The sequence below is a fragment of the Chiloscyllium punctatum genome, chromosome 41 (assembly GCF_047496795.1).
Source record: "Chiloscyllium punctatum isolate Juve2018m chromosome 41, sChiPun1.3, whole genome shotgun sequence".
In the NCBI taxonomy this organism is placed as follows: domain Eukaryota; kingdom Metazoa; phylum Chordata; class Chondrichthyes; order Orectolobiformes; family Hemiscylliidae; genus Chiloscyllium; species Chiloscyllium punctatum.
In genome coordinates this window covers 33,164,214-33,185,224 of record NC_092779.1, presented here as the reverse complement: position 1 = coordinate 33,185,224, position 21,011 = coordinate 33,164,214, and the positions used below count along the sequence as shown (strand labels likewise).

Sequence of the window (21,011 nt, the reverse complement as noted above, 5' to 3'; positions counted from 1 at the left end):
GTGATTATTAATGCAGTAAGTTACTAGATTTTCATTTCATGCTTAAGTTGAAAAGAACTCTTTCAACTTGTCACTTGACATTTCCATGCATTTACATTGTCCCTAATTTTGAATATACTTTAAGGTCTGTGAATGGCAGCCTCCAGAAGAGCTTATGAAACTTCTCGACCTGGAATTGAGGGATACAGGAGAACCTCATCATCAGCTGCTCCAACATTGTCGTGATGTTATCAAGTATAGTGTGAAAACAGGTAGGATAATGCTCAGTTTTATATTTAAAGCCCCACCTTGGGCCAGAGAACTGTATCCTTTCTCTGTCTAAATTGTGCTATCTAAATGAAGGGTAGGTCTTCAGCAGCCAGTCACTGACATTGTATTTGGGATTACAAATCTTCTAGTTTCCTTTACTGAAATTTAGCATTAATCTTCAGGTCCATATGATACAATATGAGATTTGTGTGACTGCCCTTTGCATCAAGGCAACATTTAACCTCATGTAGTATCAAGAAGCACAAATAAAATTGAGTCAGTGGGATCTTGGGGAAAAACTCTCCACTGTTTGGAGTTATACTCAGCACAATTGAAGATACTTATGGTTGCAGGCCAGTGATTTTATTCCTAGGGCATTGCTAGGGTAGTGCCCTAGTCCCCAGAAGCTTCATAATGATCTTCCCTCCATCAAAAGACTGGAAGTAGGGAAGTTCATGGTCATTTGCACTGTGTTCAGCATCACACACAGGAATCAGGTGGGCCAGAAATCGGACAGAAGATAAAACAATAACAAAGAATGGTTCAGAGGGATATAGGACAAATGCAGACAAATGGGCCTGGGTTATTTAGGATATCTGGTTGGATCGAAAGGTTCGTGTCCGTGCTCTACTACAATGACTGACTTTCTCAGCAAAGTCAAGGCATCATTCAGGCTTGGGCTAATAAGTGGCAAGTAATATTGGCATCATACAAGTACCAGGCAGTGATCACCTCCAAAAAGGAAGAAGCTAACCATCTCTTCTTGACATTCAATAGCATGACCATCAACATTTTTGGGCTTATCATTGACCAGTAACTTGACTTGACTAGCCATATAAATGCTTTAAATACAACAACAGGTTCAGCACAAGGAATTATGAGCCATATACCTCACTTCCTGACTCCCATAACCTATCCACCATCTATAGAATTTTGGAGTGTGATGGAATGCAATCCACATGCCTGGATATGCGCAATTGCAAGCTCAAGATGTTTGAGTCCAGAAGGAGTAGCTGCTTGATTGGTACTTCAGCCTCCACCATAAACATTTAGTCCCTCCAACATCACGCAGTGACAACAATGTGTACCATCTGCAAAATGCACTGCAACAACTCATCACAGCTCCTTTGAAAGCACCTTCCAACATTGAGCGGCTCGAGTCTGAAATGTACTACCGGGAGGTATAGTGGGACAGAGCTAATTGAGGCATTTAAGAGGGCATTTGAAGATTGTTTCTGTTCAAACAATGAGGAAAGATATGTTGCAAAGGTAAATGGTACGAAGTCATCATCCTCATTGGAGAGCCGATGCAGACATTATGGGCCAAATGGCCTCCTTCTGAGCTGTAACTCTTCTGTAACTCTATGAAGAATAAGGGCAGCAGATACACTATCACTCTCCAAATCATGCCATTCTGACTTGGAGCTATATCACTATTCCTTCATTATTGCTTTGCGAAAACCTGAAAATCCCTTCCAAATAGCATCATGTATATATCTGCACAAAATAGACGACAGCTCAAGAAAACCGCTCATCTCACAAAAAGAAATTGAGAAATCTGACAGAAAAACTACAAGTCATTAAAAATGGAGGTTTATAAAAGTTAGTGTATTAATAATAATAAAGAGTTCATTTAATGTCTGACCAGAATTGGCAAGTCTAGATTAGTGCAGTCCATTCTTCACAGCAGACAATTCAAAGGGGCTTTAATAGCTTTGAAACCAGAAAATGCTTCTTGAAAGTCGTTGAAAAGCTAAAATCTTTGGTAACATCTTCCTCTTGCTGATTAGTTCTATTATTAAATGCATTTCTCATTAATTTACAGGCAGAACTTAGTCTTTGGTGCTGAGTTAACTGACTGCACTGGCATCAGGAAAGAACAAATCAGCCGGGGGTGAGATGGGACAACACCTCATTTCTACTCAGACATTTTACAGTGTCTAGGACTCAAAATTGAGTTCCACAAGTTCAGAGTTTGACCTTTGCACTCCATTTTTCTTCATCTTCCCCTGGCCTTGTTAAGTTTGTATCATGTTGACTTTTCTCTTAGCAGGGTGGACACACTTTTGCTTTTCCACAACCAACATTTATATATCCATCGCTTCTTCATCACTGTTATCACTGCTTTTGTCTTTTGTTCTGGGCACTTTCTCAATCTATTCCACTTGAATCTCCTCCCCCTCTACAGTCTAAAATCAACATTTTCCAACACAGTTCTGAAGAAGAGCCACATTGGACCCAAAGTGCTAACTATGTTTGACTCTCCATCGATGCTGCCAGACCTGCTGAGATTTTCTCGCATTTTCTGCTTTTATTTGGGATAAAATATGGTTGTCTGGTTACTGATGGTTTGACACTGTCTTTATTGAAAAAAATACTTCATGCTGCTAAAACCTGATAGAACAAACATTCAAACATTAAGTGCAGAAAGTACATTCTGAGAATGAAAAATAAGTCACCAGTAAAGCTGCTGTTTCAATATTGATCTTCCAATGTTTCTCGAGCAGCTACTGAGTCACTTATTCACGAGGTTTGTTCAGTTGGGGATTTAGAAGAAAATGGTTAAAGACAAGTGACAAAATCCTGAAACACTAATGAGCACCTAGGTGTCCTAATAACTCTAACTGAGAAACATCATCAGATTTTTGGCTCCCAAGTGTAGAAAGGCTGATTTAAAACATTAATTCACAGTTTTAAAAAAACTGGCTGCTTGATTCAAAGACACTCATGAAGCAATGCCAGTTTGTATTTAGGAAAGGAATCTGGAAATTGTTGGAACCACAGAGGTTATAGGGTTTGTGGAACTACAGACTTCAGTAAAACTTTTTGAGATTGGCATAACCACACTGTAGTAATGTTAAAGCATTTTAATACATTACCGTAAAGGATAGAAGCTGTTCTGTACCCTCAATGCCCCCTCTTGCTCTTTTCATTGGTCAGGGAGAAACTGACAATATGCTAAGCACAGCTGAAAAATATAATCTATTTAAGCATTAGATTAGATTACTTACAGTGTGGAAACAGGCCCTTCGGCCCAACAAGTCCACACTGCACCCGCCGAAGTGCAATCCATCCAGACCCATTCCCCTACATTTAACCCTTCACCTAACACTACGGGCAATTTAACTTGGCCAGTTCACCTAACCTGCACATTTTTGGACTGTGGGAGGAAACCAGAGCACCTGGAGGAAACCCACGCAGACACGGGGAGAACGTGCAAACTCCACACACACAGTCACCTGAGGCAGGAATTGAACCCGGGTCTCTGGCGCTGTGAGGCAGCAGTGCTAACCACTGTGCCACCCATTAACTGCCTTAAGGGCTGGTGTGGCGTTTACGTGGCACAGTGGTAGTGCCCCTACCACTGGACTGGGAGGCTCAGGTTCAAGTTCCATTTCCACCTAGTCCAGAGTTGAGTAATAACAAGTCTGAGTAGGGTGACTAGAAACATAGTTTAAATAAAAAGAACTGCCTAAAAGTGGGCCCTCTTGTGGCACAGTGGTAATGTCTGTATCCCTGGGCTGGGAGACCTGAGTTCTAGTCCAACCTGCTCCAGAGATGTGTAATGAAAATAGATTAGAAAATAAAAGAATTTTAAAATTATCTGCCTCTTAGGGGACCCTCTAGTTGCACAGTAGTAGTATCCCTACCCCTGCACAGATTGATTAAAAACAAACGAGCTGCTTGTAAGGGGCTCTTGTGACACCGGGGTAGTATCCCTTACCTGAAAGGTAGACCAGAAGGCCTGGGTTCAAGTGCCACCTATTCCAGAAGTGTATAATGGCTAACATCTCTGAACAGATTGATTAGAAAATATCTCAACCTCCTGTAACAGATGACAAAGGGTGGTCAAGGTTGATATAGTGCAAGTGGGACATATTGAATACCTCTCCTCATTATTTAGGGATATAATATTGTGTTGCTGCATGCACATACCCTTAACAAACAAAAGTAAAGGGGAAGAATTTGTCACAATTTGGCAAACAGTTTTTACCTGATTGTAAAACTTGGGAATCTTCAGGTCAGTCGATTCCATGCGTGAATAATCAACCAAAGGTGTTAAAGAGTCGTGGAGATATATTGGAGAAAGTGAGGACTGCAGACACTGGATATCAGAGTTGAGACTGTGGTGCTGGAAAAGCACAGCAGGTCAGGCACCATCCAAGGAGCAGAAGAAGTCCTGATGAAGGGCTAATGCCCAAAACATTGATTCTCTGTTCCTCAAATGCTGCCTGACCTGATGTGCTCTTCCAGCACCACACTCTTGACTCAGAGATATCTATCATGGAAACAGACCCTTTGCTCCATCTCATCAATGTCGACCAGATAAATGAATCTAGTCCCATTGCCAACACTTGGGACCAAATCCCTCCAAACCCTTCCTATTCATAGACCCATTCAAATGCCTTTTAAATGTTGCAACTGTACCAGCCTCCACCACTTCCTCTGGCAGCCCATTCCATACACGTACTGCCCTCTGTGTGAAACAGTTGCCCCTTATGTCTCTTTTAAATCATTTCCCTCTCACTCTAAACCTATGTCCTCTAGTTCTCGACTCCCACACCCCAGGGAAAAGACTTTGTCTGTTTATCCTATCCATGCCCCTTGTGATTTTATAAACCTCTATAAGGTCACCTCTCAGCCTCCAATACTCCGGGGAAAACAGTCTCAGACTATTCAGCCTCCCACTTTAGCTCAAACCCTCCAACCCTGGCAACATACTTAGAAATCTTTTCTGAACCCTTTCAAATTTCATAACATCTTTATCATAGCAAAGAGACCAGAATTGCCCACAATATTTCAAAAGTGGCCTAACCAAAGTCCTGTACAGCCACAACATAACTTCCCAACTCCTATACTCAATACTCTGACCAATAAAAAAAAGCATAACAAATGTCTTCTTTACTATCCTATCTACCTGTGAGTCCACTTCCAAACAACTATGAACCTGCACTCCAAGATCTCTCTGTTTAGCAACATTTTCCAGGACCTTACCATTAAATATATAAGTCCTGCCCTGATTTGCCTTTCCAAAATGCAACACTTCACATTTATCTAAATTATACTTCATCTGCCACTTCTCAGCCCATTGGCCCATCTGATCATGATCCCATTGTAATCTGACATAACCTTCGCTGTCCACTACACCTCCAATTTTGGTGTCATTTGCAAACGTACTAACTATACCTCTTATGCTTACATCCAAATTATTATATAAATTATGTAAAGTAGTGGATCCAGCACTGATCCTTGTGGCACTCCATTGGTCACAAGCCTCTAGTCTAAAAAACAACCCTCCACCATCACCCTTTGTCTTCTACCTTTGAGAAAGTTCTGTATCCAAATGGCTAGTTCTCTCTGTATTCCATGAGATCTAACCTTGCTAACCAGTCTCCCATGAGGAACCTTGTCGAACACCTTACTGAAGTCCATATAGATCACATCCACTGCTCTTCCCTTATCAATCCTCTTTATTACTTCTTCAAAATCTCAATCTCATTAGTGATTTCCTTCGCACAACACCATGTTGACTATCTCTAATCAGTCCTTGCGTATCCAAATACATGCAAATTCTGTCCATCAGGATTCCCTCCAATAACTTGCCCACCAACAATGTCAGGCTCTCCGGTCTTTAATTCCCTGGCTTTTCCTTAATACCTTCCTTAAGTAATGACACCACATTAGCTAATCTCCAGTCTACCTGTGAGTATCGATGATACATATATCTCAGCAAAGGCTCAGCAATCACTTCCCTAGCTTCTCACAGCATTCTAGGGTACACCTGATCAGGTCCTGGGAATGTATCCATCTTTAAACGTTTCAAGACGTGCAGCACCACCACCTCTATAATATGGACATTTTTCAAGTTGTCACCATCTTTTCCCCACATTCTGTATCTTCCATGTCCTTCTGCTCAGTAAACACTGATGCAAAATGCATGTTTAATATCCCCCATCTCTTGTGGTTCTGCTCATTGGTTGACTTGCTGATCTTGAAGGATGCTATTCTCTTCGTAGTTACCATTTTGTCCTTAACCAATTTATAAAATCCCCCTGGATTCTGTTTAACCATATTTGCCAAAGCTATTTCCTGTCAATCTTTTTGCCCTCCTGATTGCCCTCATAAGTCTACACCTACTGCCTTTACACTCTTCTAAGGGTTCACTCAATTTCTGCTGCCTGTACCTGACATATGCTTACTTCTTTTTCTTGACCAAAACTTCAATTTCTCTAGTCATCCAGCATTCCCTACACCTACCAGCCTTGCCTTCCACCCTAACAGGAACATACTGTCTTTGGACTCTCATTAATTCAAATTTGAAGGCTTCCCATTTTCCAGCTGTCAGTTTATCTGCAAACATCTGCAACCAATCAACTTTTGAAAGTTCTTGCCTGATACTGACAAAATTGGCCTTCCTGCAATTTAGCACTTTAACGTTTAGATCCTGTATGTTCTTTAGCATCACTACGGCGGCACGGTGGCACAGTGGTTAGCACTGCTGCCTCACAGCGCCAGAGACCTGGGTTCAATTCCCGACTCAGGCGACTGACTATGTGGAGTTTGCACATTCTCCCCGTGTGTGCGTGGGTTTCCTCCGGGTGCTCCGGTTTCCTCCCACAGTCCAAAGATGTGCAGGGTCAGGTGAGTTGGCCACGCTAAATTGCCCGTAGTGTTAGGTAAGGGGTAAATGTAGGGGTATGGGTGGGTTACGCTTTGGCGGGGTGGTGTGGACTTGTTGGGCCGAAGGGCCTGTTTCCACACTGTAAGTAATCTAATCTAATCTAAAACTAATAGAATTACGGTCACTGGCCCCAAAGTCTCCCCCACTGACATGTCAGTCACCTGCCCAGCCTTATTTCCCAAAAGTAGATTACTTACATCTACATCTACATCTACATCCAACCCTTACCTAACACTACGGGCAATTTAGCATGGCCAATTCACCTGACCTGCACATCTTTGGACTGTGGGAGGAAACCGGAGCACCCAGACTCAGGGAGAACGTGCAAACTCCACACAGTCAGTCGCCTGAGGCGGGAATTGAACCCGGGTCTCCGGCGCTGCGAGGCAGCAGTGCTAACCACTGTGCCACCGTGCCATTTGCACCTTCTCTAAAAGGTACATTCACATACTGAATCAAAAAAAAATTTTCTTGTATGTACTTAACAAATTCCTCTTTATCTAAACCCTTAACACTATGGCAGTCCTAGTCTATGTTTGGGAAATTAAAATCCCCTACCATAACTATCCTAGTTAGAAATCACACAACACCAGGTTATAGTCCAACAGGTTTAACTGGAAGCACACTAGCTTTTGGAGCGATGCTCCTTCATCAGGTCGCTCCGAAAGCTAGTGTGTTTCCAATTAAACCTGTTGGACTATAACCTGGTGTTGTGTGATTTTTAACTTTGTACACCCCAGTCCAACACTGGCATCTCCAAATCATGATAACTACTCTATTATTCTTACAGATAACTGAGATCTCCTTAAGGGCGGCACGGTGGCACAGTGGTTAGCACTGCTGCCTCACAGCGCTAGAGACCTGGGCTCAATTCCCGACTCAGGTGACTGACTGTGTGGAGTTTACACATTCTCCCCGTGTGTGCGTGGGTTTCCTCCGGGTGCTCCGGTTTCCTCCCACAGTCCAAAGATATGCAGGTCAGGTGAATTGGCCATGCTAAATTGCCCGTAGTGTTAGGTAAAAGGGGTATGGGTGGGTTGTGCTTCAGCGGGTCAGTGTGGACTTGTTGGGCCGAAGGGCCTGTTTCCACACTGTAAGTAATCTAATCTAATCTAAATTTGTTTCTCAATTTCCTGCTGACTATTGGGGAGTGCAATTCTAATAAGTTAGTCATCCTTTTCTTATTTCTTGTTTGTTACGACACGGGGTAAACCCCTCTGCTAATTTAAACCAGCAACACAGAAAAGATTCACCCGAGGATGTAATCTGTTAAAATTCGAGAGGCAAAGAACTATCCCAAAAGTCACTATTTTAAGTAAAAATTAACAACTTTATTTTTTTAAAGTCTAACAGAGAATAATCAACTATTTACAACTCCTTTCTCTAAACCTATCTTATACCTCCCCCTCTACAATACTGGTCTGATAAAACCCCCAATTAAGATTTACAAAAAAATCAAATTTCAAAACCATCCACCTGTTGAATCTTCTCCTTGTATATTCCCCTGTAGATTTACTCTCCATGTTGGTGTCAATGTTCTTATCTATGCAAACTCCTTCTCCAGACAGGTACCTCTCAGAGAGGTCTGACTAGCAGTCTACATCTGTTAGTCTTTTGGCAGTTCTCTTTATTGTTCTTTGCCGCTCTGGTTAACTGTTCAAAATGTCTGATATCTATACCCCAAAACATTGGATTGTTTCATTGGTTTTAATATTGTCAAAATACCAAATTCAACCTTGATTGGAGTTTGGTATCTTGGGACATAATTTAAACTGATTGGCCGAATTCAAATTTGTTTTTGTATCCAAGCAACCCAACTAATCTAGCTGTTTGACCAAATGTTACATTGTTACCATTTTCAGAACACTTTGTGCGGTGTCAGGTAGTTCTACTAGCTTTTTAACTCTCCTAAAGGTACCGTACCCCTACATCTTCATAACATCTCCACCCTAAAAAAAATGATCTTAATGAAAAACTGGCTCCTTTTTTTACTATTCTTTACGCATATTACCATAAAATACAGATAACTTTCATCTAAGTTCACCTTAACTTCTTCCCATATGTATAAACCCCTCTGCTAATTTAAATCAGCAACACAGAAAAGATTCACCCTGTGTTCTAATCTGTTAAAATTCGAGAGGCAAAGTACTATGATGAAAGACAAACATGATGAACACAGAAACATCTTTTATGTGTGTCGGCTTCAGTTTTGCCATCATCAAACGTTGGCCTGCTGATACTGAAGACAATGTTAGACTTGGTTTTGATGCTGACTTTGAAGCACAAAACTGTAAAAATCATTAAAATATGTGACAGAAATGCAATTATATTATTGTGCATGATGGTATAGTTCTGTGCTCAACCAATCAAGCAAAATGTCATTGAATCATAGTACTGTTGAAAGCCATTCAGCCCACTCTGCACATTCTGGCTGTTATGAACAAGTCTCTCATTGATCACATTTTTCGTTTGTCTCCTCATAAAACTTGACGTGTTATTGTAGTCAACATTCTGCTTTTACAAATCCTTCAGAACTTGGTTATTATCAAGGTTAAAAGTACAAACAATGAGGAAATTACTCATTAGGAAGCAAAATATACTCTTTTTGTACTGACCTGAATTTCAAAAATTCGTTTGATTTAGTATTAGTGTCTGCATAGGCTTCCTTTCATGTTCTACGTCTGTTAGGAGTTCGTTCTCATTCAGTACAGTTGGTGATTATTTTTCCCTCAAGGTTACAAGGGAACATAGTTGCAGGCTATCAGTAATGTTGTTCAACATATACTACTGTCATATTATAAGGACACGTCTGTTTGCATATCTGAAAGAAAAAAAAATGTGCTTAACACCATAAGACCATAAGACCATAAGACATAGGAGTGGAAGTAAGGCCATTCGGCCCATCAAGTCCACTCCGCCATTCAATCATGGCTGATGCGCATTTCAGCTCCACTTACCAGCGTTCTCCCCGTAGCCCTTAATTCCTCTAGACAACAAGAATCTATCAATCTCGGCCTTGAAGACATTTAGCGTCCCGGCTTCCACTGCACTCCGTGGCAATGAATTCCACAGGCCCACCACTCTCTGGCTGAAGAAATGTCTCCGCATTTCTGTTCTGAAATGACCCCCTCTAATTCTAAGGCTGTGTCCACGGATCCTAGTCTCCTCGTCTAACGGAAACAATTTCCTAGCATCCACCCTTTCCAAGCCATGTATTATTTTGTACGTCTCTATTAAGTCTCCCCTTAATCTTCTAAACTCCAACGAATACAATCCCAGTATCCTCAGCCGTTCCTCATATGCTAGACCTGTCATTCCAGGGATTATCCGTGTGAATCTCCCCTGGACACGTTCCAGTGCCAGTATGTCCTTCCTGAGGTGTGGGGACCAAAACTGGACACAGTACTCCAAATGGGGCCTAACCAGAGCTTTATAAAATCTTAGTAGTACATCTCTGCTTTTATATTCCAACCCTCTTGATTAACCCTTGGCATCCGTTCTCCTGCCGAATAATAAAAAGAAAAACCAGTGTAGTGGTCTTGCTAGCTCATTGACCTTCACATCAGAGGGTTTTACCTGTTTCATCAACAGATAAGGCTACAAACTGAGAGGCTAGGATAAGGGTAGGAAAATCAGAGGGGTTGAATCACTTCTCTGGGTAGAAATTATCCTACTGTTTACTTTTGGGATGTAGCTTACAGTACTTAAGGCTTTAGGAAAATCCCAAAGCCTTTTAGTTTAGCAAATAGGGTTAAGGAAAATCCCAAAGTCTTTTATTCATCTATAAGGAGCAAGAGGGTAAGTAGAGAAAGGGTTAGCCCACTAAAGGACAAAGGAGAAAAGTTATGCGTGTAGTTAGAGAAAGTGAGTGAGATTCTTAATGCATACTTTGCATTGGTATTCACTGAGGAGAGGGATATGCTGGATGTTGAGGCTAGGGATGGATATTTGATTACTCTAGGTCAAGTCAGCATATGGAGGGAGGAAGTGTTGGGTATTCTAAAAGGCATTAAAGTGGATAAGTCCCTAAGTTTGGATGGGATCTATCTCAGGTTACTGAGGGAAGGGGGAGAGGAAATAGCTGGGACCTTAACAGATATCTTTGCAGCATCCTTGAACACGGATGAGGTCCTGGAGGACTGGAAAATTGCTAATGTTGACCCCTTGTATAAAAAGGGTAGCAGGGATGATCCAGGTAATTATAGACTGATGAGTCTGATGTCAGTGGTAGGGAATGTTATGACACGGGGTAAACTCTTCGGCTAATTTAAACCAGCAACATAGAAAAGATTCACCCAGTGCTGGAATCTGTTAAAATTCGAGAGGCAAAGAACTATTCCAAAAGTCTTTATTTAAAGTAAAAATTAACAACTTTATTCTTTAAGTCTAACAGAGAACATTAACTAACAACTATTTACAATTCCTTTCTCTTAAATCGATCTTTTACCTTCCACTCGATAATACTAGTCTGATAAAAAATCCTGATTATGATTTACGAAAAAATAATCACATTTCAAAACCAGTCTGCTCTGTAGATTTTCCTCTGTAGATTCTCTCCAGGTTGGTTTCGATGTTTTGCTACCCAAACTCCTTCCCCAGACAGGTAACTCTCAAAGAGCTCTTAAACTAACAGCCTACATCTGTTGGTCTTTTGGCAGTTCTCTCTCAATTGTTCAAAACTGTCTGGGTTTATACCCCAAAACATTGGATTGTTTCATTGGTTTTAATATTATCAAAATACTGAATTCAAATTTGATTGGATTTTGGTATTTTGGGCCATAATTTAAACTGGTCGAATTTGAATTTGTTTTTGTCTCATGGCAACCCAACCATTCTATTTGTGTCAACCATGTGTTACATTGTTAACTTGTTCAGAATACTTTGTGCTGTGTCAGGCAGTTTTGCTAGCTTTTCAACTCTCATAATGGTACAGTACCTCTACACCTTCATAACAGGAAGCTGCTTGAGAAGATACTGAGAGATAGGATCTATTTACATTTGGAAGAAAATGGGTTTATCAGTGATAGGCAATGTGATTTTGTGCAGGGAAAGTCAAGTCTTACCAACTTAATAGAATTCTTTGAGGAAGTGACAAAGTTGATTGATGAGGGAAGGGCTGTAGATGTCATATACATGGACATTTGACCATTTGACAAGGTTCCCCATAGTGGGCTGATGGAGAAAGTGAAGTGGCATGGAATCCAGGGTGTACTAGCTAGACGGATAGAGAACTGGCTGGGCAACAGGAGACAGAGAATATTAGTGGAAGGGAGTTTCTCAAAATGGAGACCTGTGACCAGTGGTGTTCCACAGGGGTCCATGTTGGGACCATTGTTGTTTGTGATATACATAAATGATTTGGAGGAAGGTATAGGTGGTCTGATTAGCAAGTTTGCAGATGACACTAAGATTGGTGGAGTAGCAGATAGTGAAAGAGACTGTCAGAGAATGCAGCAGAATATAGATAGATTGGAGAGTTGGGCAGAGAAATGGCAGGTGGAGTTCAATCCGAGCAAATGCGAGGTGATGCATTTTGGAAGATCCAATTCAATAGCAAACTATATAATAAATGGAAACTCCCTGGGGAATATTGATGTACAGAGAGATCTGGGTGTTCAGGTCTGTTGTACCCTGAAGGTGGCAACACAGGTCGATAGAGTGGTCAAGAAGGCATATGGCATGCTTTCCTTCATTGGACGGGGTATTGAGTACAAGAGTTGGCGGGTCATGTTACAGTTGTATAGGACTTTGCCTTTGGCCACATTTGGAATACTGCGTACACTTCTGGTCACCACATTACCAAGGATGTGGATGCTTTGGAGAAGGTGTTGAGGAGGTTCACCAGGATGTTGCCTGGTATGGAGGACTTTAGCTATGAAGAGAGGTTGAGTAGATTAGGATTTTTTTATTAGAAAGACGGAGGTTGAGGGAGGACCTGATTGAGGCCTACAAAGTGATGAGAAGTATTGAAAGGGTAGATTGCAAGAGGCTTTTTCCCAGAATGGGGGGCTCAATTACTAGAGATCACGAGTTCAAGGTGAGAGGGGAAAGGCTCTTTACGCAGGGGGTGGTGGGTGCCTGGAATGCGTTACAGCAAAGCTGGTAGAGGAGGGCACGATAGCATTATTTAAGATGTATCTAGACAGATACATTAATGGGCAGGAAGCAGAGGGACACAAGTCCTTAGAAAATAGTCAACAGTTTTAGGTAATGGTTCTGGTTTGGTACAGGCTTGGCTTGGAGGGACAAAGGACCTGTTCCTGTGCTGTAATTTTCTTTGTTCTTTGTTCTTTGTACACTGAAGGCAGAAGCCAAGAGGATTACACCTGTTTTCTTGGTCAGTTTATTTGCAGGTACCAAGATCCACAGACAAGGGTGAAAATAAAACACCTGACTAAAAGGTTAATGATGCCAATGAACTGTGGGCCTTGAAAGCATGTTATGCCTGCCCTTTTGTAGCAATTTTAAACAACTGGGTTAGAAACTCTATCAGAACATTGGACAGAAATCTCTCATGCAGAAACATTGAAATATTTATCACAGTGACAGAAATTTGCAGCAGTGAAAGCTATTTGACCTATTATGCATGCACCAAAAATAAGCTTAATCCCTCTTCCCGTCTCTTTTCTACCTTTGTATTTATATGCCACATTAAAGGCATATTGAAGTAATTTTTGAATGTATGAAGTTCTATTTATCATCCTTCCTTTCAGACAGGCGACTCCAGATCCCCACTAAGCTCTGAGTGAAAGAGCTTCTACATGAATTTTCTCTAAACCTTTTTTTTAAACCCTAAATCTGTGTCTCCTGGTTATGAACTCCTCAACCAAATTGAACAGGGCCTGCCTATCCCCTCTCTTTATCTCTTATTAATGTCATGCACTTTAATTAGATCTCCCCTCAAACTCCTCCATTCCAAAGAAAACAATCCATACTTATCCAATTTTTGGTCATAATTAAAACCCTCCAGTCCAAGGAACTTCTTGGGGGAACACACACACTACTCTAGCTGTGACCTGACCAGTTTTTTGTACAATTCCAGCATAATCTCCCAACTCTTATAGTCAGTGCTTCAGCTAATACTGGCAACAGTCCCAGTTTCATATTATTTGGGTAATAATGCTTGTTTTACTGTGTGCTGATGATGTTTTGTATATTTACTCCTGTGAATTCTTTCCCCTAGTTTCTAGAATTATTATTTTTCCCTAGGATGCAGATCCACAGAAACCAGTGTGATAATGAACACATGGTCATAGGATGTACAGCATGGAAACAGACCTTTCAGTCTAACAACGCTTGGAGGAAGAATGTCTCATTTTCCGCCTTGGGACCCTCCAACCCCAGCGCATCAATGTGGATTTCACCAGTTTCCTCATTTCCCCTCCCCTGACCTGATCCCAGTTCCAACCTTCCAGCTGAGTTCCACCCTCATGACCTGTCCTACTTGTCCTTCTTCCTTCCCACCCATCCGCTTCACCCTCCCGTCTGACCTATCACCATAACCGCCACGTCCATCCACCTATCGCACTCTCAGCCCCATCCCCTCCCATTTATCCCTCCACCCACTACGCTCCCAGCCTCATTCCCAATGAAGGGCTTTTGCCCAAAACTTCAACTCTCCTACTTCTCGGATGCTGCCTGACCTGCTGTGCTTTTCCAGCACCACACTCTCGCCTCTAATCTCCAGCATCTGCAGTCCTCACTTTCGCCTTCAGTCTAACTCGTCCATGCCAGCCAGATATCCTAAATTAATCCTAAATTTGCCAGCATTTGGCCTATATCCCTCTAAACCCTTCCTGTTCATATACCCATCTAGATGTGTTTTAAAAGTTGTAATTGTACCAGCTTCCACCAGTTCCTCTGACAGTTCTTTCCACACACGCACCACCCTGTTCATGAAAAAGCTGCCCCTTAGGGCCCTTTTAAATCTTTCCCCTCTCACCTTAAACCTATATGCTCTAGTTTTTGACTCCCCAGCTTTGAGGAAAAGACCTTGACTATCCATACCCCTCATGATGTTGTAAACATCCGTAAGGTCACCCCTCAGCCCCTGAAGTGTATTCAGCCTCTCCCTATAACTCAACCCTCCAACCCTGGCAATATCTTTTCTGAACCCTTTCAAGTTTCATAACATCTTTCCTATAGCAGGGAAACCAGAATTGGACACAGTATTCCAAAAATGGCCTAACTAAGGTCCTGTACAGCCATGACATAACCTCCCAGCCCCTATACTCAATGCATTGATCAATAAAGCAAAGCATCTTTCCAATTTTGAATTAACAAATTATCTTAAACCAATTCAGGCAATTTCCTGGAGCTAACCTGTTCACATTGCCAAGTGAATTTACTGCAATCCATCCATGTATTAATTTTTTCATTAATACCAATTGTATGGTTGGCAAAGGAAAGGAAATGGGACTATGTCTTTTCCCATGGCAATTTTTTCCAAAAATGTCTATTTGCACAGCCTGTTTTAAAAACAAAAATTCCATTTAAGGATTGCCAATTGACTTGAGTGCTGTTGAGCAAGCACAAAATCCAATCCACAATATCCAGAACTTGTTCGAAATCCTTGAACTCTGTCATGAGATGAAGACAGGCTTAGCTGATGTGATCCTATCGTGAAGTTGCTAGCTAGCACTCATGGGACTCAGCACATCAAGGAAAATGGCTTGGAAAACAATGGAGAGCTATCAGCCCATTTATTAGGAGCAGACCGTGGAAAATTGGAAAATGGAAAGGGAAAGCCATGGAAGCACCTGTACCTGGACTGTGGACTGTTGCCGAGTACAGTCATGGAAAGCAAGCGGGTTTAGGAGTGCTTTACAGCAATTACCATCTATAATTCCCACATGTTCATGTACTCTTCTTACATTACGCATGAGATGTGACAGCAGCCATCTGTTGTCCTGGGAATGAGTGGCATGATGTTATCCTCTTACCAATGTTTACTGAAGAAAGGAAAAGACAAAAATAGACCCAGTCTTGCAGTCCATGCTCAACATTTGAATAATTTCTTATTTGCTGCGACTGAAATGTTAAGGGATTTTGTGTTAAGCGGCGGATTCTAGTTGATCAATTTTCCATTATACCTATATATTTCCTATTTTACTCTTAGCCCTTTTGCCTTGTGGGAATGGAACCCCACCACATGATAATAACAATGTCCTCTCCATCATTCATTTACACATCCAACTGCAGTTGTATTTAATTTGATTCTAGAGTTTGTTTCTGCTAATTTAACATGTTTGTTCCTATTTTACTTGTTAAATTAAATTTACTTTTATTAATTTGAAACCATGACCTCTAGTTCTCAGAGTTCGGCTTAGTTCCTAGTTTAAGTTCTTTAGTATTGTCAACAGTCACCGATCTTTCTAGACTGATAAACCCAAGTCTCTTAAATCATTTTTCATAGTTTAAGGCAGGATTATGTATGATAATTTAAGATGTATCGCTACTGCCTTCTAAATAATCATTTGCGTTGGGCAATAAATGCTGGTCCTATCCAGCAATGTTCACATGAAATTTTTAAAAATCCTACTTTTTCATGAATTCATGAAAAATATTGGACTTGTATTGGGTCTGGTTTTGTTTTGTTCTGTGTGCATGTTACAATTTTGGGTTCATAAAACAGTGAAACAACATAACCATATTGTTAGGGAAGATAATACTTAGCAAATATCAAGCTGGAATGAAAACCACCAATTGTGCATTTCCAAAGAAGGTATAACTCAAAACTGGGCAACCTGTAACAGTTGTTTATTAAAGGAAAAATTAAGAGGAGCCAAAATACTCAATACTTGTAAAGATTTTTGGACAACATTTTAAACACTCACTGGCTGAAAATCATAGCTCTGAAAATAAACTTTGTGATAGTGAAGATGTGAAAAATTACAAACTTTGCAAGAAACTGATCGAACCTACAGGCTATGCAGTACCATTTGTAAACTGTCCTAAAACGTTTTTCATCAGAGTATTGTACCTCTCTGAGAAGTTTCAGACTTAAATTTATATTTTTCCGACAAATGCTCTGAGGTAATTGGCAATAAGAAGAGATCCTAGCACACTCTATAGACATTCAGATACAAATCGACGCAAGTCAAAACTTTCAGTAAGGCCACATGTATGTCACTAAATAACATTGATTAAAATATCTGAAAATAATCCTTATAATGTTTTGTGCTTCTTTAGGAACGCTAAGTGTCTGTGTGTTCGTAATTCAGCTTCCTTTTTGCTCAATAACAATATTAGAGGCAATGTAATGAAAATAGCTTTTCTTTCTGTCTTTATGACATAGTGTGCTGTCAAGAGGATGCAGTCTCAAGTGAGCTCAAAGCTGGTTCTTCTGTCTTTAGGGTACACTGTTAGAATGTCTATATTTAAAGTAACCTGCTCTTTTTCTGATCATAATCAACAGCAAAAGGGAGAAAGAGCCATTAGATCCAAATCCTTGAGCAAAATTGTATGACTTGTTTTGTTTTTTGCAGGCCATCCAAGATTCTATAACCAGCTGTATGCTGGGATGGATCATTATTCTCTTGTAGCCCGTTTTATCACAGAAGCCCTCAATCCTAGCATGTGAGTAGTTTTCAGAATACTTCTCTTGCATAGTCAATTATAATGAATATGGTCCTTTTATACTTCCAGTTTTATTTTGCCTTTTATTTTAGTTCCCCAAATTACGCAGTAACAACAAAGATTTTGAATATCTTTGATTTCCACTTGATAGCTGGATTATGCTTAAGGATTTTGTGTTGAGCATTCTATTTACTTCTGTTTTCTTTGGTCCAGAGATTGATTGGACATCCAGATATCTTGTATCAAACAGGCAATTTTCTTTTTGTTTTGCTATTTCTACATAATTTTAAATGTATGGATTCATTGCAGGCAATATTAACCTACTGTGCAGGCTGAGAGACTGACCACATCCAGTAAATCACTGGTTTTATACTCTACCCTTTATTTCATATTGATTACGATAGAAAGTAAAATTGGGCAGAGTGTAAAACCAATATTGCGGCCTTTCCTGTCAGTTTCTCAACAAATGAGATAGGTTTAAATTGTGCCCAACTTCATAATTTGTACCCACAGCTGAGGTAAAAATTGCCTCCAGCAAGTCAAAAAGAATAATGGAACAATGTAGGATCTTGAGATGCTGCTAGCTAATTGGAGAGGGTGCACAAAGTCCCAATATAAATCCCACCATTAGTACAAATTGAAATACTTGTCAATAAGTATCAAGTGTAATGTTCAGCCATTCAGAGGGAGCTATAACACTTCATACTTTGTGCAATATCAACAAAAAGTGTGACAGATGTGTAATTTTTGCATCAATAGTTAGAATTCCTTGAGCCAATGTTGTAGACTGATGGTGCGTACACTATATCCTCTGCTCAGATTAGTGCATATATATTTTTGTCTTCTGATTGGAATGCTTCCCAAAATATCAACAGTATTGCAGAGGTTTCCAGTTCCACTTGAATACATTAACCAGCATCTAATAATAGAAGGTTTGTCCTCTTGCACAGTCAGCATTTCAAATACACTTTGTTCATTCAACCCATTAAGCACTTGTTGAATGATAAACTAGCAGGGGAGATCTTTGGTACGATCCCTTGTTAAATTTGTGGCTTCAGGAGCAGATCGGAGGCTGGGAATTCAGCAGTGAGTAATTTGCCCCCTAACTCCCTAGTGCCTCTCCACCATCTACAAGGCACATGTCAGGAATATGATGGTACATTTTCCACTTATCTGGGTGACTGTAGACCCAACAACACTCAAGAAGTTTGACATCATCTTGGACAGAGTAGCCCACTTGACTGGTACGTCGTCTGCTGTGTTCACTCCCTCTGTCACCAATGTAAAGTTGTAGCAGTGAGTACTGTCTACAGAACTAACTGCAGCAACTCACTAATGCTTCTTTAATTGCACTCTCTAGACCTGCAATCTCTACCATTTAGATGGATAAGCAGCAATGCCATGGGAACATTGGCACCTACAAGTTACTCTCCACCGTGTCTCTCTTTCTCTCTCTCTCTCTCTCTCTGTCTCTCTCTCTGTCTCTCTCTCCCCCACCCCCCCCGTCTCTCTCTCTCTGTCTCTCTTTCTCTCCCCAACTCTCACTGTGTTTCTCTCTCTCTCTTCCCCTCCCCCCACCTTCTCTCTCTCTCTCTCTCTCTCTCTGACACACCGTGTCCCTCTCTCTCTCCCTCTCTCCCTCTCCCTCTGTGTGTGTGTGTCTCTCTCTCTCTCTCCCTCTCACTGTGTCTCTGACTTGGAGCTATATCGTTGTTCCTTCACTGTTCCTGGGTCAAAATCCTGGAATTGCCTTTCTAACAGCACTATGAGTGTCCTTACACCCCACGCAAGTAGGCATTTGCACCTTACTTGAGAGCAGGCAACAAATGCTGGCCTAGCCCAGCTATGCCAGGATGCCCATATCCTGTTAATGAATATGAAAACTGAAATGCTGGGAGTGTTCAAAGACATAGGAATATAATTATTGTTCAAGAGTAGCATGCATCACAAAAGGCAGTTGAGCTGGAAATTGAGGATGCATGGTTCTAGTGTGAAGTTGTAAAAGATAGTGTGTGGCAAAAGCATGATTCCCTAGTCTGCCTCATTAACAATCTCTAGCAATAAGGAGTACCATTGAGGTTTTCTATGCTGATACCTCTGGTCTGACAATTGTTCCTTAACTTTCTGTGATCTCCATTGTATACGAAGAAGCTTGAATGAAGCTGATTGGGTCCAATCTTCTATCTCATATGACTAACAGCTACTGCAAACAGCATTATTAACCATCTGTGGGTTTCCCAAATGTCCCAATTTGAGTAAATTCCATTGATACATTAATGTGTATCATTGTTTATAAAACACAGTCCCACAGAGATGGTTACTATAATCATGTGTTTGGACTTAATCATAACATCCTCAAATCTTTTCTGAAGTCAGTGTCATGCAGATAATCAACACTCAGCAACCTCCTGATGATCTGGAATGCTAAGTGCTGTATTACTATCTGCCAAAAAGAACATTATCTCCATGAAAAAGGACCCTTGGACAGTAGAATTGCCAATTACATCCTTTTGATAAGGTACATTGAGAGGAAAGTTTAGAGGGATATGAGTCAAATGCAAGTAAATGGCAGTAGTTCAGTTTAGGTAACATGGTCACTTGGATGGGTTGGCTGAAGGGCCTATTTCCATGCTCTAAGATTCTATTTGTTAAGGATTTACTGCTTAACTCCATAGACAAGGCCCCAAAGGAATTCCAATTCACTAGCTACAACTTTGGACTTTTGGACTCGAACTTGAAAGCAGGGACTGTATTATATATTTAAGGATTTAATAATTGAATACATTGTCTCATTGTTTCAGTTCTGTATGTCCTTTGCCTGGAGATATCGTGTGCTAATGTTGAGAAATTTCCCCCAGATCGAAGAGTGCAGGAAATACACCATATTTCTGGTTTAACTTTACTGTGGTGCTGTTATGTTTTCATAAGCAGGAAGTGTAGGGGAAATATATCCTCATTGCGTTTTTAAAAAAAGGAGAAAAAACAATTTGCTTACAGACTTTTGAGGGAAAATCAGGAGAGTGATTAGCTTTAAAACCTGTAAGCTGTTTGTAACATCAGACTATCTGAGAGACAGCAGTAAATGGAGGAAGACATTGAATCTGACTCTGTCCTAATGAACTTAAATTGAACAGGGCTGGGAAACACTGTGCCCAGAATTTTCCACAACAAGCAAATGCTATTATAACCCCTGGGGTTCAGATTAGATTAAATTCCCTACAGTGTGGAAACAGGCCCTTCGGCCCAACCAGTCCACACCGACCCTCCAAAGAGTGACCCACCCAGACCCATTTCTCTCTGACTAATGCACCTTATACTAAGGGGCAATTTAGCATGGCTGATTCACCTGACCTACACATCTTTGGACTGTGGGAGGAAACCGGAGCACCCAGAAAAAACCCACGCAGACATGGGGAGAAAGTGCAAACTCCACACAGACAGACACTGAGGCTGGAATTGTACCTAGGACCCTGGTGCTAACCATTGAGCCACCGCACCATGT

General features: G+C 40.9%; 1 protein-coding gene across 1 annotated transcript in view; it reads left to right on the top strand.

Moving 5' to 3' along the window:
• LOC140464977 (acidic amino acid decarboxylase GADL1-like) overlaps positions 1–21,011 on the top strand; it is a 123,105-nt gene that overhangs the window by 31,333 nt on the left and 70,761 nt on the right. Inside the window, exons 3-4 of the mRNA XM_072560687.1 lie at positions 125–251; positions 17,419–17,509. Of these exons, the coding sequence (XP_072416788.1) occupies positions 125–251; positions 17,419–17,509 (218 nt within the window). The remainder of the gene's footprint in view (positions 1–124; positions 252–17,418; positions 17,510–21,011) is intronic.